The following is a 21057-nucleotide window of genomic DNA, read 5'->3' on the forward strand; positions in this document are numbered from 1 at the left end:
TGGTTAGCATGCCCATGAATGACCCTAGACACTTAACATGACAACTTGCATACAGGTCCTTGAATAACCATGTAGAACAACCTCTACACAGTCAATGTTTTCTTAATTGACCACATTCATTAAAAAAAAACAAAAAAACATCATAATTGGGTTGATGGGGTTCACACCGCCTGAATATAATGTAAAAGCAAAATGGCTGCCGTGTGACTATGGTCAACTGTGTACCAGTTTACCAGAATGAATTAATATTCAAAATGTAGGATTGAGACTGTAGAGGTTAAAGTCTGCATAGTCCTTCATCAATGGGAGCAGAACTGCATGACATTTGTAGACAAATTTTAAAGGTAGGGTAAGTGATATTTTTGGGTTAAAACAAAAAGTATTTAGTTAAAACGTTAAAGCACTATATTCTGATAGTAATCAATGCTATAGAGTGTTTGTTCAGTAACAGGAGTCTCCCCGTCTCTCCAGCTCTTTAATAAACAGAAAATACATTTTCTGGTAGGTGTCAAAATCTCAGCCAATCAGGAGAAAGTACCCATTTTTAAGCTTCATTTTTATAGTGTTCCAGTTCCAATTTTGCCTGCTCATTTCTTAGTGTCATCACTTCCAATTTCACTTGTTTAATCTATATCCTGATTGAGTTCTCTGTCCTGATTGGATAAAATTGGAAATGAAACTGAAACTGAAACGGAAATGCATTTTCTGTTTTATTAAGAGCTGGAGAGACAAGGAGACTCCTTTTACTGAACAAACACTCTATAGCAATGAGTACTATCAGAATATAGAGCTATTTAACCCTTATTTTAACCAAAGAAAATCACTTACCCTACCTTTAACTACTTGGATTAAAATGTCTCTGGCTATAAAATACAGTAGGTGAATCAGAACACAACAGATGATTCTCTTGTAGGTTTCCTTTTCTCTATCTTCTCTAGCTTGTTCCTCCAATTACATCACTCATTCTTACACTATTATACATCCACATTCAGATTTTTTGTTTTTCTTCACAAAAGTCAGTTCCTCGGAAAAGTATGAAAAACTAGAAGCACCAGTTCTCGACATTAAATGCCTAGCACTGTTAAGCACTTACCTTAGATTTAGTTTATTGCATCGGATGTCACTCATGAAAGCAACGTGAAAAATGTGCACTACATTAGATCAGACAATATCATTTATGCTGCTGCTGCTTGCTTGGGGCGATGCCACAACCTACATGTAAGGATGAGAAGTACAGTCAGCCGCTGCTGCAACAGGGACATGGGGTGGCCACCCTCTTTCCACAGCCGAGGTGGTTCTTGTGCGTGAAGAGGACCTGGACCAGCTCTATCCTGATCTCCTTGTGTCCTCTCCCTAATGGCCACTGCTAATTGAATCGCGCGTAATCTCCTATATGCTTTCTTTCTAGTTGATCCTATTTGTCGATGAGCTTGCATAGGCTCTGCCGGAGGTCGTTCAGGTCAAAGATCTTGATGTCCAGGATTTCGATGGCCCTCTGGATCTCTGAGTCCATACGGTCTCGGTCTTCAAGCGTGTTGTTAAGGTTTTGCTCCGTGTTTTGGATGCGCCTCTCCAGCTCTGAATTACGCATCTCCATATCCTGAGTTGCACAAGAGGGAAGAACGGGCAGAGAACAACTATGTAAAAGAAGTTGGTAACACTTTCTATGAAGCCCATGTCTACAATGCTATAATTATAAGCACTCATACATATTCAAAATGCTTTATATTTTAAAGGCGCCCAGGCCACTCTGACACAAACAAAATGTTGGACGGCGAGGTCACTGAATCGCAAGGCTGGGAAGAGGGGTGCTCCTTACCGTTACCACAGAAATGCATAGCAGAAAGGTATTAATGACTGAGTAAACAATCTACACACTAATGCTATTAGCAGCAAGAGCTGGCAGCCCGTATAGCCCATAACTCTATGGTATAGCCCCGTAGCTTTAGGTCTGCCCACTGGTTGGGAGTATAGAAGCGTGACAACAGAGCCTATCCCATAGCCTTGGGGACCGTAACCGTGACAACAGACGTGGCCACGCATGCGCAGTAACGGCGAAAACTGCTGCCGGAGAGTTAGACAGAGTTTCTAAACAGCTTGAATTTGTGAACTTGTGTTTCTAAACAGTTTCTAAACAGCTTGAATTTGTGAAGCATTATGCAGACCTCACGGTCTGCATAATGCTAATGGTCAATGCCCAGTTCAGATCAATTGCTCAAGCCAGTGAGGAGAAAAATGCGGATCAGAGAGTGTGACTTTCCTTAATCATATGTAGGATGGTGTGTAGACTGAGTCAGCTGTGATATCACCCATTGGCTTCTACAGATCCGTTTTGAAGCCACAATTTCAGCTCCGCAATTCAAATCCACCATCTTGTAATTTCAGGTCCCGAAAAGCAGGTAAGAAACGTTTGTGCTGCCGGCTTAACTGATTGGCCAATGGAACAGAAGGTATGAGCACTATAATCATGGTGAATGAAACCGCAGCGACAAAAAGCGACGGCGCGAAGCAAAACACGATGTGCATCATCATTCCCGACTTCCATGGCCCCAAGTAGTTAAACGATTATAATGCATTATATGTATGCTTATAATGCATTATAGACATAGGCTTTGTTGAACATAATATGTTCTATAAAGCCTCTGTCTATAATATTATTACCAGACTGGTAAAGAAAACATTTGTACTCTTAAGTTCCAAACTTTTGATAGCAAACAGCAAGAAATCTGCTGCTTGCCAGCCAACCGCTCTGGCATGATCCTCCATTTGTAACTCATATAACCAATTGTAAGTTAACCAAATCAAGCCCCCAGAGTTGCTGAGAAACATTGAAGCCGCCACCCCAGTGGCCAAAGCTGGAACTGCAGGCGGGGAGAAATACATGCACGAGCAAAACATACTGAGAGATATTTATATATATAAAATTTTATAAATATAAATATGTAAACATATTATACATAAATACATATGCATTTACATATAAATATGCATCTCGAGTGTATTTAATAAATATCTCGCGTTCATTCCTTGGCAACCGGGCTGCCATGCTCATAACTCTTAGCCTGGTAAACCCTCCCTCCGGAAATCTCATTTCCATTTGATTTCAGGAGTGAGTCTGGCCTGACCCGCCTTTCTGCAATATTCGCTCTGTACGCCGAACTGACGAGCCTATCAGCGTCGTCGCACATCGTTCTGTGATTGACAGCGACAGTTGGCCAATCAGGTGGCGAGTTCGAGTGAGCCCGAATGAAGCCGAGTGCAGCCTGACTGGGGCCGACAAAAAACGAACGGCAGCCATTGTTGTTTCTGCGAGTGCCGTCACTTGTTATTTTCGGTTTTAAAACGGTCTCAAACTTCTTTTTTGAGGCACGGAATTTACTATTAAGATATCGTTTGGATAGAATTTAGTTGTTTAACTTCATATATGTGGTCAATTAATCATGACAGAGCCTATTTAAAAATATAAATTTAGAGAACCGGCAGGGGCGGGGAGTGACACGCATGTATCCCAATAAGGCAACCTATTTTCGGCATGGCCGTCCCAAAAGTCCCGTTGCGTCACATAGTCTGGAGGTCGTCAAAATGAACTGCTGATTGGCTGAAGGGGAAAAACGATCATTGGTTGAAGGGGTTGTCAGTCAACGGTATTACTCCCGCCCAACTCCAGCCCACAGCGAATATTGCAGAAAGGCGGTTCAGGCCAGACTCACTCCTGAAATCAAATGGAAATGAGATTTCCGGAGGGAGGGTTTACCAGGCTACATAACTCTATGGTGTGTCCAAAAAACGACTCAATAATTCTACTTCCGGCAGGCTTCCGGGTGCTTCAAAACGCCACTGAGCACATTCATTGAAATGATAGCTGGGGGCGGGGCAATCCGCCCTCTAGTTATATTATACCTCTATGAACCAAATAGACCCATGTACATTTGCACAATCTAAGAGTTAAATTAATGCTCAGGACTATGTAATTGCCGATCCTGTCAAATCATATTAATAGAACTGAAGTATGTAGTAAAGAGTAGTCTTTCACTTGTACCTGTAATCTGTGCATAGCCTCATCTCTCTCCTGCTCCATCTCATGGTATTCTGCTTTCTTACTCTGCAGACAGTGGATCTCCTGGAAAAGCAATAAAGTAGCATGTTACATGATGCATCTCTCCATCGGTAGGCTACATAATATTCCATTTCTATTTTAATTTGACATTGTGTGCCAATTAATTATGAAGCCATAGCATATTTCTACATTTCTCACTTCTGCTTTATGAAAATGTCATTTGTACAAGTGATACCAGGTGAGTAATTTAATACATACATAAATGATAAATAAAACTGTGTGTTGAAGTGGTAGTCCTCAAACCCTGAAAATAAATTGTCCAACTGTTGATACAATGGTTAAGAAGAAATATTTATATAAGGAACACGGAGAAGAAAGACTTAGTGAAATGTGTTGGTGAAATGTGCACCATGCATGACATTTCACACATTCTAGGCTGTGACCAATGACCATTGCACAATCTGAAAATAATTATGTCTGAAAACAAAACTTATAAATGTAAAAGAATGTAAAATATATTTACATTTACATTTTTATAAAAGAGAAGTGAGAAAAAATAGGAATATGCTATTACTTAATACATTGTACTGTATTTTCTATAGGGCTACTGAATGAAGCATTCATCAAAACATTTAATCATTGAATGGTTATCTACAGTGAAACCTTTATTATTTGAGCCTTTTGATTACAGATGTTGTATTTAGAGCTACTGAAGCAATGACATGTATTACAATTCAAGACAAAGGCTTATTCAAATTAGGAAATGCACACTATTAACATGATATGTTAGATGCTGTGGAGCGTGGTCACTGGGAGAATGGGATTTTTAAGCAGTATACTACATTTTTGAGTGGTGCCAACCACTCCTATATCTGACTTTGTCTGTGTGTCCGGGTGTATGTATGTCCAATAAACAAACATTGATGACAACATCAATACGGGGCTCATCAAAGGCACCACTCTCGTCACACAGGGTGTGATTTTTTAAATATGTATTAGATAACAGTGCATATTCAACATTGGTGCCATGGCAGAGGTCTACAAGAGGTTTACAAGACTGAGCTTTGGTAAAGAGAATGGTGTGCCCTACGACAACACAAACCTCATCCTTGGCCTTAAGCAGAGCCTCTAACTCCTCAAGTGATTGGGTCAGCTCATCCTTCAGCAGGTCACTGGGGCCTTGGCCTCCATGGGCCTCCAACTCAGCCACCTTATGTGGATAAGCGTATATGACACACGCACGCACGCACGCACGCACGCACACGGACACGCACGCACACACACAGGATTTGGAAAGATTTCAAAAGCTGTTGCTCGCCGGTACTCGTACAGTAGCTACTACTACAGTGACGGTTATCTCTCTCTATCTCTTAGACTTACATAATTGCTCCAACGGTGTGAGTATCTCATGACAACGAACTTGTAGCTTGCCAAGTTTACAAAAGATGATGAAGGGCTATCTTATAAGGCATTAATACAGTAGTAGAGCAGTGAAACTTCATATAGACCTTTACTATATACATTACTGGAACGTCTGTGAAGACTAGCCTCTCCTACCTCCTACCTCCTTATATAAGCTACCATCTAACCTCCCCTACCTCTTCCTGCACCTTCTAACCTCCCCTAGCTCCTTATGTACCTTCTACCTACTTACTGTAGCCCCCTTGCCATTAAAGCATTGCCACCCACTTTTCATTGTTGTCCTCCAAATACTCCAAATAAGTACCAAACATGTTCTCCCTGCGGGCACAGTTAATATCTTTATAACTGAACTGGAGCACCTGGAACATGGACAACTAAATATGGGAAATGTCTCTCTAACTCATCACAGGTTCACTATTAGAGACAGTGGTATCTCTGTGCATGAATAAAACAGGAAACTGTAATAATCTGTACCCTCTGAGATTCACTCACTCTCGTTTTTTCAACTATTAAATTCCATAAAGCTTATGGCATTATTACAGGAAGACAGCTAATGGCCCTGGATTGGCTTACTGGCATACTCTGCTGTGTCTTACATAAAATTAGATCAGTCGGTTATGACACTTTATGCTTTTCACAATTCATTTTAGTGATATGACTCAAACTGTTTTATGGGGACGATTGTGATGCTGTGTGACTTTTTTTAAAACTCTACTGTACGGTATGTGAAAATTAATGAATACCTAAACCTCCCCTGCTTAGTGAATGGCTCAGACCACCTCCCAAAGCAGCAGGCAGGGCTAGAGACACACCACCATTATCAAGTAACTGGGAATTGAATCCTCACTGCAGTGTCAGCTGGGCCCCATAAAACAGAACCAAACTAGAAGGACACCTCTAAAAGGTCCCAACCTCTGAGACGGTCTTGAGAGAGAGAGAGAGAGAGAGAGAGAGAGAGAGAGAGAGAGAGAGAGAGAGAGAGAGAGAGAGAGAGAGAGAGAGGGAGAGACAGAGCGTACAGTATGTGTGTGTGTGTGTGTGTGTGTGTGTGTGTGTGTGTGTGTGTGTGTGTGTGTGTGTGTGTGTGTGTGTGTGTGTGTGTGTGTGTGTGTGTGTGTGTGTGTGCGAGAGAGAGATTGAGAGAGAAAGAGAGCGAGAGAGAAAGAGAGAGAGACACAGAGAGAGAGAGGGAGGGATGGAGGCTGGATTATTTTTAACTCTCTATGGGCTAGGAGAGGAGTGCTAGAAAAATGAAGGAAAAAAAGGGAAGAAGAAATTAGTATGGCTGCCAGCTCCCTCTAGTGATTTCTCATTTCTCCTAACTGGGACATTGAAAGTAGGATATCGCTGTCCTACAAACCCCTCTCCCTCTCACAACCCCCGGAGACGTGAACCATTTTCAGCCACCTGGTCGTCATCTTCAGCTAGAAAAAGGAGAGCATGCCGCAAAGCAGACCAAGGCCTCACTTATTTGAATTTGAGGATAATTTGTTAATTGTAATGAAGATAATTCATTGCTGACATTTACAAAGTGATAGAAGAAAATAAATTGGGCATCAATACTATTACTACAGTAATGGGGCTGTAATGGAAAAAAATATGAAGGTCCTAAAAGACAAAATAAGAGGGGTTTGTAGCCATCAGCTTAAATGAGCACCCCCTTCCCATACCCCCAAAATGAATTAGCTGTCCAGTAAACCTTAAAATCCCTTTTATTGATGACCAGAGGTACCTGCAACCAGTCTCAGCTTTGATGTGACTTAAAGGTGAAAATGTGGACAGAACATGGATAATCACTGCATTTACAGTATATGGCCTAAAGTCCCTCATGATAAAAGTGACATGTGCATGTGCATATTTGGTACTGTATATTTGATGTCAGACTGGTTCAATTTGTTTTGGTTCAACAAAAAAAAAAATCGGAATGGAGGAATTGAATTGTATGAAAATGATGGCCCAATCAAAACCTGTGTGACCTCTCTCGGCAGATAAAGGCCACACGCCTGGGACATCCATCTCTGTCATTATTGAAAAGCAAAGAGACTGAGGGAGAAAAGAGAGCGACACACACTGACTCATCAGTGTCACATTGTTCTTGTTTGGCTAAGGCTTTGCTCCTGCAGTGACCTGACCGTCTGCTGTCACTACAAAGTTTCACCGCACTGACACTGAAAATTGGATATGTGTCCCTGACCATCAACTTCTGCCCTGCTTCTTACAACAGGAAGAGATAAGACAATGATGGAGGACTGTATTTAGCTTAGCTATGACCAAGGGCAAAACCAATTCAACTTTTCTTCAGAGCATCATGAGGAAGGTCTAATTGGAGGATATACTGTAATACTTGGAGTGTACCGTATTGGGGTCAAAATATTGACGTTCATTTTCACTGTATGGCAAAAAAAGGTCCCAAAATCGCAGTTCTAGCTCATAAACAAATGCAGAGGGGATTTCGCCAATATTTAAAAAACTAGTCCTGGTACTGTATGTAATTTGGGGAAAGTGAAATGTCTTTATTTATGTTGTATTACCTTTGACGGAAGTTCTCTAGTGCAACAAAAGTGGATGCAGTAGTTCACAATATCGGCGCAATACGATCATCACTGACAATGCCAAAGAAGTACAAACCAGGAATCATTTGTTTTTATATATAGGCAGAAACCACCTTCTTTGCATTAATTTACTGTAGGTGCAAGCATTTTGATTTCAAGAACATTTTTGCCATACAATGACAGTGAAAGGAATCATTCGGTTCAGATAAAGATTATATTAGAACAGTCCGATATTTTGACTTAAATCAAGCGTAGGTAGCTTCAACAAGTTGAACATAACTTAAAAAATGTTTCTGTCTCATCTTTGAACTTCTATATTCTAGTTGTACCTGTTGTCTTACACAAGCTAAATATGTCAATATGAAAATATACTACATCCTCTAGTCTACACCGACCTTTGCTGGGTTATTGGGTCTTAAGTCATACTGTGTAACTTATTCAATTAAACAAAAGTTGTTTTTGATATAATCTTTCACTGGCATATGTTTTCCACAACCATTCAACATGACGTTTTTGAACTTTTCTAAACACAATTTAACAACATTTTACATGAATATCAAACATCAAATACATTTCCCGAAAGGATTCAGTCTGACCAGAAGCAGGGAAAAAACATATCCCCAGGCAATAAAAAAGACCAGCGGAGGGGATATCAAAAGCAAAGACATGGATCCCCCCGCCCTCTGCAAATGGAACCCTGTGTGTAGGTTCTCACCTGGTCTCGTAGCCTGTCAGTCTCTTCCTGGTAGGCTGCCAGCTGTTTCTTCCACTGCTCAACATTGGAGTTGGCCTCGTGCAGCGCTGCTACTAGCTTGGTGTTGCTGTCCTGCAGAGTGAACAGCTCAGCCTCCAGGTTCATCTCACAGATCGATCTGAAGAGAGAGAGACACACACACACACACACACACACACACACGCACACGCACACGCACACGCACACGCACACGCACACACATACACACACACACACAGTGAAATGGCAGTGGATATGTTGGATGCAGCTCAAAGTGAACTTTACTCAGGTATCTAGTTCGTCGCTGTCTGACCTTCCTAGCCCGTGTTATTAAAGAAAAACGGACGACAATAGACAAAACTTAATCGAAAATCGGCGATCGATGCATGACTTTGAGGACATTAAGTATGCAATGACAGATTTTCTTTTCTTTCAGGTTTTCAGGCCTAAAACTATGGTAATCGGGCCGGCCGGCAATCGGTGCCCTTTTGAAATTCCAGCCCCTGCCTCTCCAAATCCCTCTGCACGTCCCTGACACACACACAATGTAAACAAACGATATTTAGAATTGAAAAAATACACAAAAATCTCTGTATCTACTACAGGTACAACTAGAATATAGAAGTTCAAAGATGAGACAGAAACATTTCTAAAATTCAAGCATTAGATGGATTAATTCATGTCAAGTTTGAAATGTCATCGTATGGCACAGGCAGCAAGATACATGCTGCTCAAATTTTTGGGAAAACACTTGACAAGAATAAAAAAGTCCAGAGCAGTGGTTCTCTGTGTTTCAAATATAGTCCTTTTATGAACCGGAATCAGTCCTCTTCAAGTGGACCAAGAAGTGGACCAACATAAAACGGAAATGTGTTTGCTTTCACATTGTCAGTTAATTTGAAAGAGGACTCTGTTCTCTTTCTGATCAACTTCAGCTCTGATGGGGCCTCTGTCCTCTTTCTGTTCCCATTATAGTACATTTTTAGGGTTGCACTCTCGACGGTCTACGGCAAGCATAGAGGGTTAAAATACAATGGCATGGAAGATAGAAGTGAACCTGGAGCCTTTTGTTTTCACAATGCACAAGTTAAGTTAGACCACGAGTATGACTTACTTCAGAGGGGTCTGAGTTCTTTTGGAGTGTTCACATATGTGTGAAAAATAGCTGACTCATGATCTGAGTCCACTTCAGGGGCTGAAAGGGTCCAAGTGTGAAAACAATTTCAAGGACTCCCAGTTTGGTATGCATTAGGCCACAGCCACCCCATAGCTCCAGAGAGTGTAAAAATGGAACAAAATGGACCCTCAGGGTTAGGGTCCATTCTCAGAGTTACAGACCTGTAAGGGTCCTTTGGGTTCCTATTCCTAACTATCAATAATTTAGCGAGGTACCCCCTGGAAACTCCTAAAAGACCCCCAGGGGTCCCCAGACCTCACTTTGAGAACCACTGGTGTAATGTATAAAGATTGCTATATGAAACAGATCTTTATACATACTGCCAAGCTGCTCTACATAGCAGTGTGCATGCAGAGCATGCACAGAGCATAAACATTTCAACTACTACAGTAGTATAGTACGTAGCAAGTGTTTGAACATAAGAAAACTGTTGGCCTCAGGCTCCAATCAACACACACACACACACAACTATGACAGCTCTGGCAAAGACAATAGGGGCTGCATGAGAACACCTATGGCCACGACTCTGAATGAAGGCTGCTATCATTAGATCGTCATTAAAATAATCAAAATACAGCACACAACTCATTCATCACATCGTACGTGATGTTGGATAGAGAACTCCCGATTTGAGTATACAAGAGTATCACAAAGCCAAAAGACAAGAAACATCACTGTCCATAGACTACTCTGATATTCAAAGACTGCTTTCGGGAAGGAGGGGGGAGACAGGCTCTGCATTCATGGCCAAGTTGAGCATTTTGCTCCACAAAATGCTTGTGAGTATCAAGGACATACAGTAAACAGGCAGGGGCTAGAGGACATGCACAAAGTGTGCAGGAAGACATGGTTGTCACAGTTTAAGGCAATCATCACTGTCATTAAAATCTGTGTTCCTCTATGTTTAATCAACAATGCTGGTAAAATCTCTATGACAGTCAAACAGAATTTATCTTCCGGGGCTGTATGTAGATTTTCAAGGCTTAGAATATGGGTTTATTTCTCCCTACAGCTATCAGTGCCTGAACGAGGACAAAAAAAAAAAAAAAAGATACTTGCGAAAATGTACATATGCAAGTCCAAATGATGTATGCCATCTGCACAATCAATAAATCATGATTGTAACTACCCCCCCTTATTCTGCACATTCCAAGATATTTTACCATACCTGCCTTAAAAGGTTTTTATCATACCTGCTTTTATTACCTTTATACCATATCATAATGTTTTCTTATCTATATTTTTTCTTGTACTTCCAGTATAATAATAATAATACTTATTATTATTATCTTTATCATATTTATCATGATTCCAAAGCAAAACGTACAAATGATAAAAATTTGTAGCTGCTTCCATTTGAACTATCTCTGTGAACTGATGTTAAATGTCAACTATATATAGCTTTATTATCTTAAGAAGAAGCAAAACAGAGAGCTATCGAAGTTATCGAAGTCAAACAGCACAGGTTACAATCTGCTGTAATGTTTTTTTTTTGTCCAGAAAGGTCCAAAAGAAATGTCTCCTCGTCCCTGAACATTTGCCCTGATCATTCCAGAAAGGTTGAAATTTTACCATAGCAACAGGTCACCATGGTAACTACTTGAAGAACAGCTTTCAGTAGTAATAATGGCACTGTGGGGTAGGAGAGCTTAGTGGGTGGATCATACAACCCTTCTTCCAGGTTATGTAGAGACCCTTTTATACACACATCCCACAATATTGCCGTAAAGGACATGGGTCAATATGCTGGCTTTGCACAGCTCTGTAGGAGGGGTGTGTGTGCGTGTGTGTGTGTGTGTGTGTGTGTGTGTGTGTGTGTGTGTGTGTGCGCGAGCAAGCGCGAGCGAGTGAGTGTGTGTGTGTGTGTGTGTGTGTGTGTGTGTGTGTGTGTGTGTGTGTGTGTGTGTGTGTGTGTGTGTGTGTGTGTGTGTGTGTGTGTGTGTGTGTGTGTGTGTGTGTGTGTCTGTGTGTGTGTGTGTGTGTGTGTGTGTGTGGGTTCATTTCTCACACCGCTAGACCGATTAGCACCATATTTCTTGTGCACAGAGTCAGTAGGCCACAGAAGTACTGTACCTCCACACATATTTCTTCACGTGTTTTTTTTTTTTTGTCTTCGTGGCAAACTGAGGACTTTTTTTTAACCGAAACATGTATCTGTTCACCGTTTTTGGTAGCTTTTACATTTTGTCTCACTATGATCATTAAAATAAAATAAAAATTGCATCTTCTTAGTTTGGCTTACGCACCTGACCGGAATACTGACCGGAGCACAAACTATTGTTATATATTTTTAGAAATATTCTATTATTATGTATAAGCCAATAGGACTCGAATCAGGCTGAAATCTGTCCATATTTGGAGTCATACATCATAGATGTCACAGGCTGGCCACATGAAGTCTGAGATCCACATGAAGCCACGCCATTCCCATGTGGCTGTTGAGATTCACATGATCCAATTGTGTGCCATGCCAAGTGCCATGTATAACATACACGCCCGGCAGCGGCATTGTTTTCTAAAATGCTTTCTAAACAATATTAGTGTTGAAATGCTTTTGCTATCCGTGCACATTTATACTTTAAATACCCTTAAAATGCAAGCAAAGTTGCAGAGCATGGTAGCATAACATTACAACAGCAGATTCATGTGAGCAACGCATGTATGCAATCAGAAATACATTGGTGCGACACACACATAACACGTCATCAAAACGTGATTCTGCCAGGCCGCCTGTGCCTTTTACACAGATATCGATTTGGCTCTGAGACTACCTACACGACTAGCTTAACGGTGGAATAACAATGCCCCCCTAATCTGTGTCTGTACCTATTATACAGAACAGCGAGGCTCAATAACGACGCAACATTCCCAAACTGAATTGGCTGTGTAAAATGGCCTTATGAGTCAGCAAATTAGCAACGATCATTTCCTGCGAGTGTGTTTCCTATTCAACATGCCTGACTTTAATGTCCTGTTAAAAGCCTCATGAAGTCAATAACACCAGAGTATCAGAAGTGAAGAATAGGTCTCAGTGTTTATCATACCTGCTTTGACTCTTGCTTGCTTGGAGGAGCAACGATGTGGACACGACAAGAAGAAGGTGGACAATGGTGGAGGGTTTAAAGTAATTAGTCCTATTCAACAAATTAATTAATTAATTTAGTCCTATTTTGATAAATCTACACAACATGAATTTATATCGATCATCATCCATTTTCAAAGTTCAGACAACTTTATTATTATTGGCAGTGAAGGTTGTCTTGTGCCTGAAAAATAAGGAGATCTACAATTCACAACACATTGAGATGCGAAGCGTTGTGAAGTCGAAGACCAGCTATTTTCGCTGCTTTTGCGTGACACACACAAAGTGTGTCACGCAAGTGTGTGAAAGTTGTACAAGGTGTCTGCCTGATAATATGTTAGTAATCAAGAGCAGCATTGAAACTGCTCTAAAGGTCTTCAATGACATCCACTCCAACACAGACGGTGGCAGAATTTCAGTCTTAAAGGTCAGGTACTACTTTGTGTCTATATAATTACAATACACATCTGAGGAGCAAAAAATGAAATGCTGAGCTCTCCAAGGCTTCATTCAGAGTCCTACTCTGTTAAACATCGACATACTCCTGCACTGGCTCAGATGATGAAATACAACAATATATGTTACCATAATTACCATAATAGAGCACCGACGTCTGACGTCACTGCCGCTAGAGGGCGCTAACAGCTGTTATTTTTTTGTGTTGAAATCCCCATATAGGAATCTTTATGGGGATTTGATACAGCATGTTTATGGAGAAAATGTAATTAATTCTGCCTTAAAAGTCTTAAAAACTACACTTCCGGGTCTGAAATCACTGTCCCTGCAGCAGCCGCTCCTCGTTCATCATGGGAAATGTGGTCTTTGGGTCTTTTGACTCGTTTCTAGCATTTATTGTGTTACTCTTTGGGTACATTTGTACATTTCCACCTTCAGTCGATGCTTCATATCCATATGAGTACAATCGTTGGGGTGGTGTGTTTATTTTTCAAACACAGTTCTTATGTGAGGCAATCTAAGATTCCCCTATGCGAATTGCAACACAAAAAATCACACCCTGTGTGAAGGTAGCGGCGCCTTTGAATACATTATGTCATCGATATGTGTTTATAATGTGTTTATAGCCATGTGTCACGTGAAGCTTGACCAATCACTTTGTTGACGGGTCTGACCAATCAGAGCGTCGACGGGTCTGACCAATCAGAGCGTTGATGGGTCTGACCAATCAGAGCGTTGACGGGTCTGACCAATCAGAGCGTTGACGGGTTGACCAATCACTTTGTTGACGGGTCTGACCAATCAGAGCGTTGACGGGTCTGACCAATCAGAGCGTTGACGGGTCTGACCAATCAGAGCGTTGACGGGTCTGACCAATCAGAGCGTTGACGGGTCTGACCAATCAGAACGTTGACGGTGAACGCGGACAAAGTCAGGTATAGAGCAGGATCCGGCTAGCGCCGGTCCGGCTAGCGCCGCTAAAAATAACGCCGGGACCCAGGGGGATAGCGCCCTATAGCGGCAGTGATGTCAGGACTTCGGTGCTTTATATCACCAGGGGGAGGGACTATGATCCACTACAAGTACTGAGTAAACGCATTGAACTAATCAATGATTGAATGTGCCATAATTTTCTTCAATTAGACAAAGACAAAACTGAAGTAATTGGTTTTGGAGCCAAGGAAGAATGATTAAAATTCAGTGCTCGGCTTCAATCGGTGATGTTAATAAAAACCTCAACCCAAGCCAGAAATCTTGGTGTAGTCATTGACCCAGACCTAAATTTCGACAGCCGCATTAAGACAATTACAAAGTCAGCCTACTACTATCACCTTTAGGAATATATCAAGGATTAATGGTCTTATGTCTCAGCAGTATTTGGAAACACTTGTCCAAGCATTAATCTTCAGTAGACTCAACTACTTTAACAGCGTCTTTACAGCACTGGTTCTCAAAGTGGGGTCCAGTGACCCCCAGGGGTCCATGAGGGGGTTCCAGGGGGTCCCCAGCTAAATCATTGATAGTTAGGAACCAAATGGATCCTTACAGGCCTGTAACTCCAAGAGTGAACAAATGCATTTATACACTCTCAGAGTTATGGGGGTCCGTGGCCTAATATATAATCAAACTTGAAATTGAAATTAAAAAGTTTGAGAACCAGTCTGCTCGAGTCCTTACTAATACCAAGAAAGTGGATCATGTCACTCCAGTTCTCAGAATGGCTTCTTGTCTGTCAAATAATTTATTTCAAAATAATACTGTTGGTTGATAAAGCATTGAAAGGTTTAGGGCCAAAATACATTTATGATCTGAGTTACATTATTAACCATCCAGACCTCTCTGGTCATCTGGGACAAGTCAGCTTTCTGTCCCCACAATCAAAGCTAAACCTGGAGAAGCAGCGTTTAGTTTTTATGCACCATATGCTATCTGGAATAAACTCCCAGATCAAAGCTTAAGACTTTACAGTTTGCTGCTGGCTTTTACTGAGGTTTTTGATTCAATTATTGTGCTGCTCTGTAATTCTATTCTCTTATTTTAGTTTTATTTGAGCTTATCCTCATTTTATATTCTCCTAACTCTTTAATAATATTTTTGGGGGCATTCAAATGTCATTTTATAATGTCTTAATACCCTTAATGTTTTGTGTAAAGAACTTTGAATTGCCTTGTTGAAATGTGCTATGCAAACAAACTTGCCTTGCCTGTCTGTTCCCAGCTCAAAACCAGGGTGACCAGGCTCTTGCTGTCAGGACTCCTCAGCTGTGCAACTCTTTCCTGAATTTCCGGCAACTAAGTCACTATTATCTTTTAAATCTCTTCTTGGAACTTACTGTACAGAGAAAGACTTTTTCATAATCCATTTATTATTGCTACTTCTACTTCTTTATTACTATATTTGTATTGATTACATTTTGCGTGTGTGCATGCTTGCATGCGTATGTTTGTTTGTGCGTGTGTTTAAATAGGTTACCCTTCAGAGAGCATTTTTTTAATGCGTTCCTTCTCAGCAGAGAGGGTGATATCTGCACTCTGGCTTCGGAACATCTTGTCTTCAGGCCCATTCGAACACATCTGTGGAGACTGGAGTTCATCTCCGAGGTCCTGAGACATGCACCAGTACACAAACATTAATAAACATACCTGCAGTAGATAAGATAATGTGATAGCCATTGTAGCACTCATCCTCTACTTCTGCATTTATTTCGCCTTACTATTGCAGACACTTCTGCAGACTAGTCTCCAGATAATTTCTTGTAACTTTTGTTGGCAGTAAAATAAAGGAAAACTAAACTTTTTTGGGGGAGGATGCAAAACTGCAGTAATTCAAAAAGCATACAGTAAAAAGAGGGACTTTATACATAAAGCAGATTTTATATATATATATATATATATATATATATATATATATATATAGTACAGCCCTGTGCTATTTGCCCATCATCACAGTAATAAATACATACCTTGAAGGTCTCAGGAATAATAGTACAGAGACATGGAGTTATACAGCAGTATAACACCACTGATATTAACTTCTAGTCACCAAATAATTGTCAAACAGTGTCTGTCAAAAGTAAAAATAAATAAATGAATATGAAAGACCCACCTGTGAGAACTACAGCAGTAACCGATCAGTAGCAGAAAAAGATAGAAAGACATCTCTCAGTGTAATTCAAGCACGCAAGATACATTGCACACTTAAAGAAATGGTAAAAGTCATGACATGTTTAGCTCTGCAGTACTATGTACTAGTTCAAGCACAGAGCTACTGAGCAGTCATAACATACATTTAATTGATGCAGTTCACCTTCATTCGGGGAATTGGGATTTTCAGTGTTCAATAAATCACTTTATTGATCGCTGAAATTTGAGACAAACCACTTGAAATCAATAGAATTCAAAAGAAATGGACAAGCTTGTCACGGCTCAGGCAGATGTGACTGATGGATAATTGTTGTCTATTGATCGTGAAGGAGGCCAAGTACTCAGCTGACCACGTTTTCATCATTGCATCGGTCCGGTCGGAGACCTCTCTGCCCCGTGGTTAGTGAACGCCGATGCAGGAGTGCTCTGCACTGCTGGACAGCCCAGGATAATTTTATCATCGCCCTACTTTTCATCTCTTTCTCTTCCCGTGGAGACGAGTGACCCAGCTCACTCTCTCCGTTTCCTCTTTCTCCATACTCTTTCTTCACCTTTGTTTTGATTTTTGACTGCGATTTGACAGGCTTCAGAACAGCCTGTCAAATCACTGATCCTCAGCCAATTTAAGTATTGACATGACTGCATACTACATTTATCCAACTTGACCTGGGCACCTGTCCTGGTTGAATAGCTAGGTTCAGATTAGAGATAAAATGTCATTCAATCTATGGGGGTTAGCAATTTAGCAGCCACAGAGGCTTGCAACTCTTAAGAGGGTTCATAACTCAAATATCTGTATTGCTAAATAGAAACAATAACAATCAATAGTCATAGATACAGGGTCACTCCTTAAACTGAAACTAAGAGAATACCTTTCATGGTAAGAAATGCAATCTCAGCACTCACAGAATTTCATCACAAAAGTAGGTTATAGATTAATAATAAATATAATCAAAACAATGTATCAGAGATACAGTACTACACGTGCATGAGTATTTTGTACAGTATCTCTTTTTCTTTGCACTGTGATGTTTGTGAAAAATAAAGTGTCTAGTATAGATTTGAGGTGGCTGGTCAAATTTGGCCATCTTCCAGCTACTGTGGCTGGTGGGCCAATAACATAATCATCCAGCCTCACCATTCTCCTACAACAACTACACAGTGTTCATTTAACTTTGAGATTGTACAAATTTGTAACTCTCAGAGTTACAAATTGGATTTTACCGTGTACAGTATATCTAAAGAGCAAAGTAGAAACGTAGCATGCCGAACGTAGGATGTCGAAAAAGCAAGACCAGATGTCTGCTGTCAGACTCTTTCAGACAAAACTATTAATTGCAATCACAGCGGTTAGACTTCCTTTTGTTCAGCTGTCCCCATTGTATGCCTAATGCCTAAGCTGACTTCTTCCTGCATGTAACAATGCCATTTCCTGAACACATGTAGTCTTCCTAAAGGATGTAAATACTATGAGAGGAAGTGACTTGCATAGCAATCCCCCATTCTGCAAGATACCAGGAAAGAGAAATCTGTTCTCAGCATTTAGACCAGAAAAGTATTTGAATTGTAAGTGTAATTCTTAATAATAAGGCTGTCCCCTTATAGTAAAATAATCGATTAATCGGTCAGTTTGGTCTTATAGTTGATTAGTAGTTTTTTTTCCTGATGCTGAATTTATTATTTCTTGAAAAATGATGAGCACATGTCTTAGATACTATCCTTTAATTCTACCAGTCTATAGGCCAATAGCCAGTAGGCAATGAGAAATCAACATTAGACAGTTAAATTCTAGTTTTGGCGAATGCCTATTTTCGCCCATGAATAGGGACGCTAGGGTTAATTCATATTGTTAATGTTCATAGAATCTTTGTTTTTTCTGTGGTGTACTACCTACACTCCCTCTGACATACTAGCGCCATGGTGGTCCAGGTGGTGTACTTGTCAAGCCGCCTCACACTACAGAAACAGGAGATAGGCTCCTGCCCTGTGGGCCACATGGCTCAGCAAGGCTTACTTTACTACCTACACTGTGCAATTCATGTAACATTCAGCGCACGCTTTTGAGAAGACTGAACTCACTTGAGGAGCAGCGATGGTGAGGGCTTGGCTGGCCAACTCCTTATCCTGTGACTTCTCTCGTGCCAGACGAGCTGCATCTTTCACCTCCTTAAACTTCTCGGAAAACTTTAAAAGGTCAAGAGAATATTTCTGATTTAGTCCAAGGTACACAGCAGGATATGACAACGCTGAACTCAAATCACATGACTTCACCTGGACTCTGACTGAAGCTGCAAGTTCAAACCTGCAATCCGGGAGTATTTGTACCGTACCCATTTGCAACTTTTCAGTGTGTATGAAACAAATGGAACCTAATGGACCCATAATGGTCCTCAGAGTTGAATTAACACTGAGGATTTTACTGTGTAGAGGTATGGGAAATAATCTTTTGTCAACTTTATATTCACATGATACATTTAAGTGAAAACATGAAATGTGTCACACCCCCCCCCCCCTACTGTTTTAAATCCCTTCTGAAAACTCACCTTTATAAAGCTGCTTTCAACCCCCAGCACTCTTAATTTTGTCATTATTTCTTGTTAGAGCATCGCAGTTCCGCCACTTCCTGGTGCCGGAAGTAAATACTCGATGCATTTTTCCCATTGACTTTTCCAAAAATATTTATATCAATCAATTTAAGCCTAGAATCAAGCTATCCAGGATAGCGGTGAATCATGACCATAAAACCTTTTTTTCTGTGATTTTTAAAAATTTTATATTTAATTATATGATATACTATATTTAATAAATACCCTTTGTTTTGCCGTTTTCAAAAAAGTTTTTTCACAGAATCAAACGTTTTATGGTCATGATTCACCGCTATCCTGGATAGCTTGATTCTAGGCTTAAATTAATTTATATAAATATTTTTATAAAAGTCAATGGGAAAAATGCATTGAGTATTTACTTCCGGCACCAGGAAGTGGGCGGGAACTGCGACGCTCTATTGTGATGTATTGTTTTTATCTTTATATTGTAGATTCTTCTGTCAAGCACTTTGTGACTCTGTTCTTAAAAAGTAGTATACAAATAAAGTTTATTATTATTATTATTATTATTATTATTATTATTATTATTATTATTATAATTGTAATGGTTAAAATAGCATTTTATTCACTTACAGTATCCCTGTTGACCAGAGTCCCCCAGGGGTCTATGCTTGGTCCCCCTTACATCTGCTATTTTCAATGAATGTTCACTTGTTTTTGCCAAATGCTCCCCTGTTATGAAATTTCCAGAATAGGGATGCTAGGGTTCATGTGGTCTTAAAAAAGAAAATCCCGGATTGCAGCTTCTACAGTCTATGGATGACAGCTTAATTCACCTGATGCAGCTGCTGCTCTGTAGCGAAGCCCAGGCCGTAGACCGTGTTGGCCCTGCTGTCCGCCCACTGGCCGAACTTCTGGGACGTCTTGGTGAAGGTCATACTGGGTGTAAGGCTACAGTTGATGATCGCCTGCAGGTGCAGAGATGAACAGAGTAGTCAACCGTTTGTGTGCAGTTTACAGAGGCTGATAAGAAAGACGCAGGCAGCAGACACATCAAGAACAATCTATGCCTGTGGCAACACATTTGCTCTGTGCGTTAGCACGTGGACCTTTTTATATATATCATATGCGTATAGGCCACAGACCCCCATTAAATACTTTTTTGACTGGGATAACATCCCATGTCCAATATCTGCCTGTGGAAATGTGTTTCGTCTAAATATGGGAGTTTAACGTGACTTTTAGATGATTGGTTCAAATGGTTTGAGGACAGACTTGTTTTCCCATTGCCGCTATCGCTTCCCATGCCCTGGAGGAGCGGTCACAGATTTCGATATGGCGGACAGAGTGCTGTGAAGTTAAAATTGCAAATTTCACTGAACAGGATAATAACAGCAATGATGTCATGAGATGTCGGAAGATCGCCTGCAGGCCTTCAAAAACGTTGTATATCTCAGGTATGTGTGCTTGTATAGCTTTAGCATAGATGTTAGCAAGTGAAGCAATGCTAGTGTGCTACCACATAATCTGGATTAATGATAAAATCATGGATATAGAGCTATTCTGGCCACAGTGGCCGGCCACAGGGCTCCTAAGAGTGGACCTTAGGACCTTAGAGTGGACACATAACTCTGAGAGTGTACAAATGTACACTTGAGTTACAATCCTGGTTCCTAACAATCAATAGTTTAGCTGGGGACCCCATGGCACCCCCTCAAGGACCCCTGGTCCCCACATTGAGAACGACTGCTCTAGATAAGATGTGTGTATCGACTGGTTTTACATTTAGATTCAAAACACAGAAAGGATCCACATTAAGCATCATCTGACTGACTGAAACAATGGATCTTTAACCATGCACCGTATGTATATTGGTCAGTTGCTGCTTG

At 40.7% G+C, this 21057-nt stretch overlaps 1 protein-coding gene across 2 annotated transcripts in view; it reads right to left on the reverse strand.

The window, feature by feature from the left end:
* Positions 1-618: 618 nt before the first annotated feature.
* Positions 619-21057, reverse strand: part of LOC311045722 (homer protein homolog 3-like) — a 29608-nt gene continuing 9169 nt past the window's right edge. For both annotated transcript variants that reach the window (XM_084057737.1, XM_084057738.1), the window contains 7 exons: positions 20005-20136; positions 18702-18806; positions 15952-16082; positions 8747-8903; positions 5160-5267; positions 4040-4120; positions 619-1600 (listed from right to left, as the gene is read on the reverse strand). In XM_084057737.1, coding sequence (XP_083913863.1) covers positions 1415-1600; positions 4040-4120; positions 5160-5267; positions 8747-8903; positions 15952-16082; positions 18702-18806; positions 20005-20136 — 900 coding nt within the window. In that variant the 3' untranslated portion in view covers positions 619-1414. The remainder of the gene's footprint in view (positions 1601-4039; positions 4121-5159; positions 5268-8746; positions 8904-15951; positions 16083-18701; positions 18807-20004; positions 20137-21057) is intronic.

Source organism: Gymnoscopelus microlampas, assembly GCF_963454915.1.
Source record: "Gymnoscopelus microlampas genome assembly, chromosome: 5".
NCBI lineage: Eukaryota > Metazoa > Chordata > Actinopteri > Myctophiformes > Myctophidae > Gymnoscopelus > Gymnoscopelus microlampas.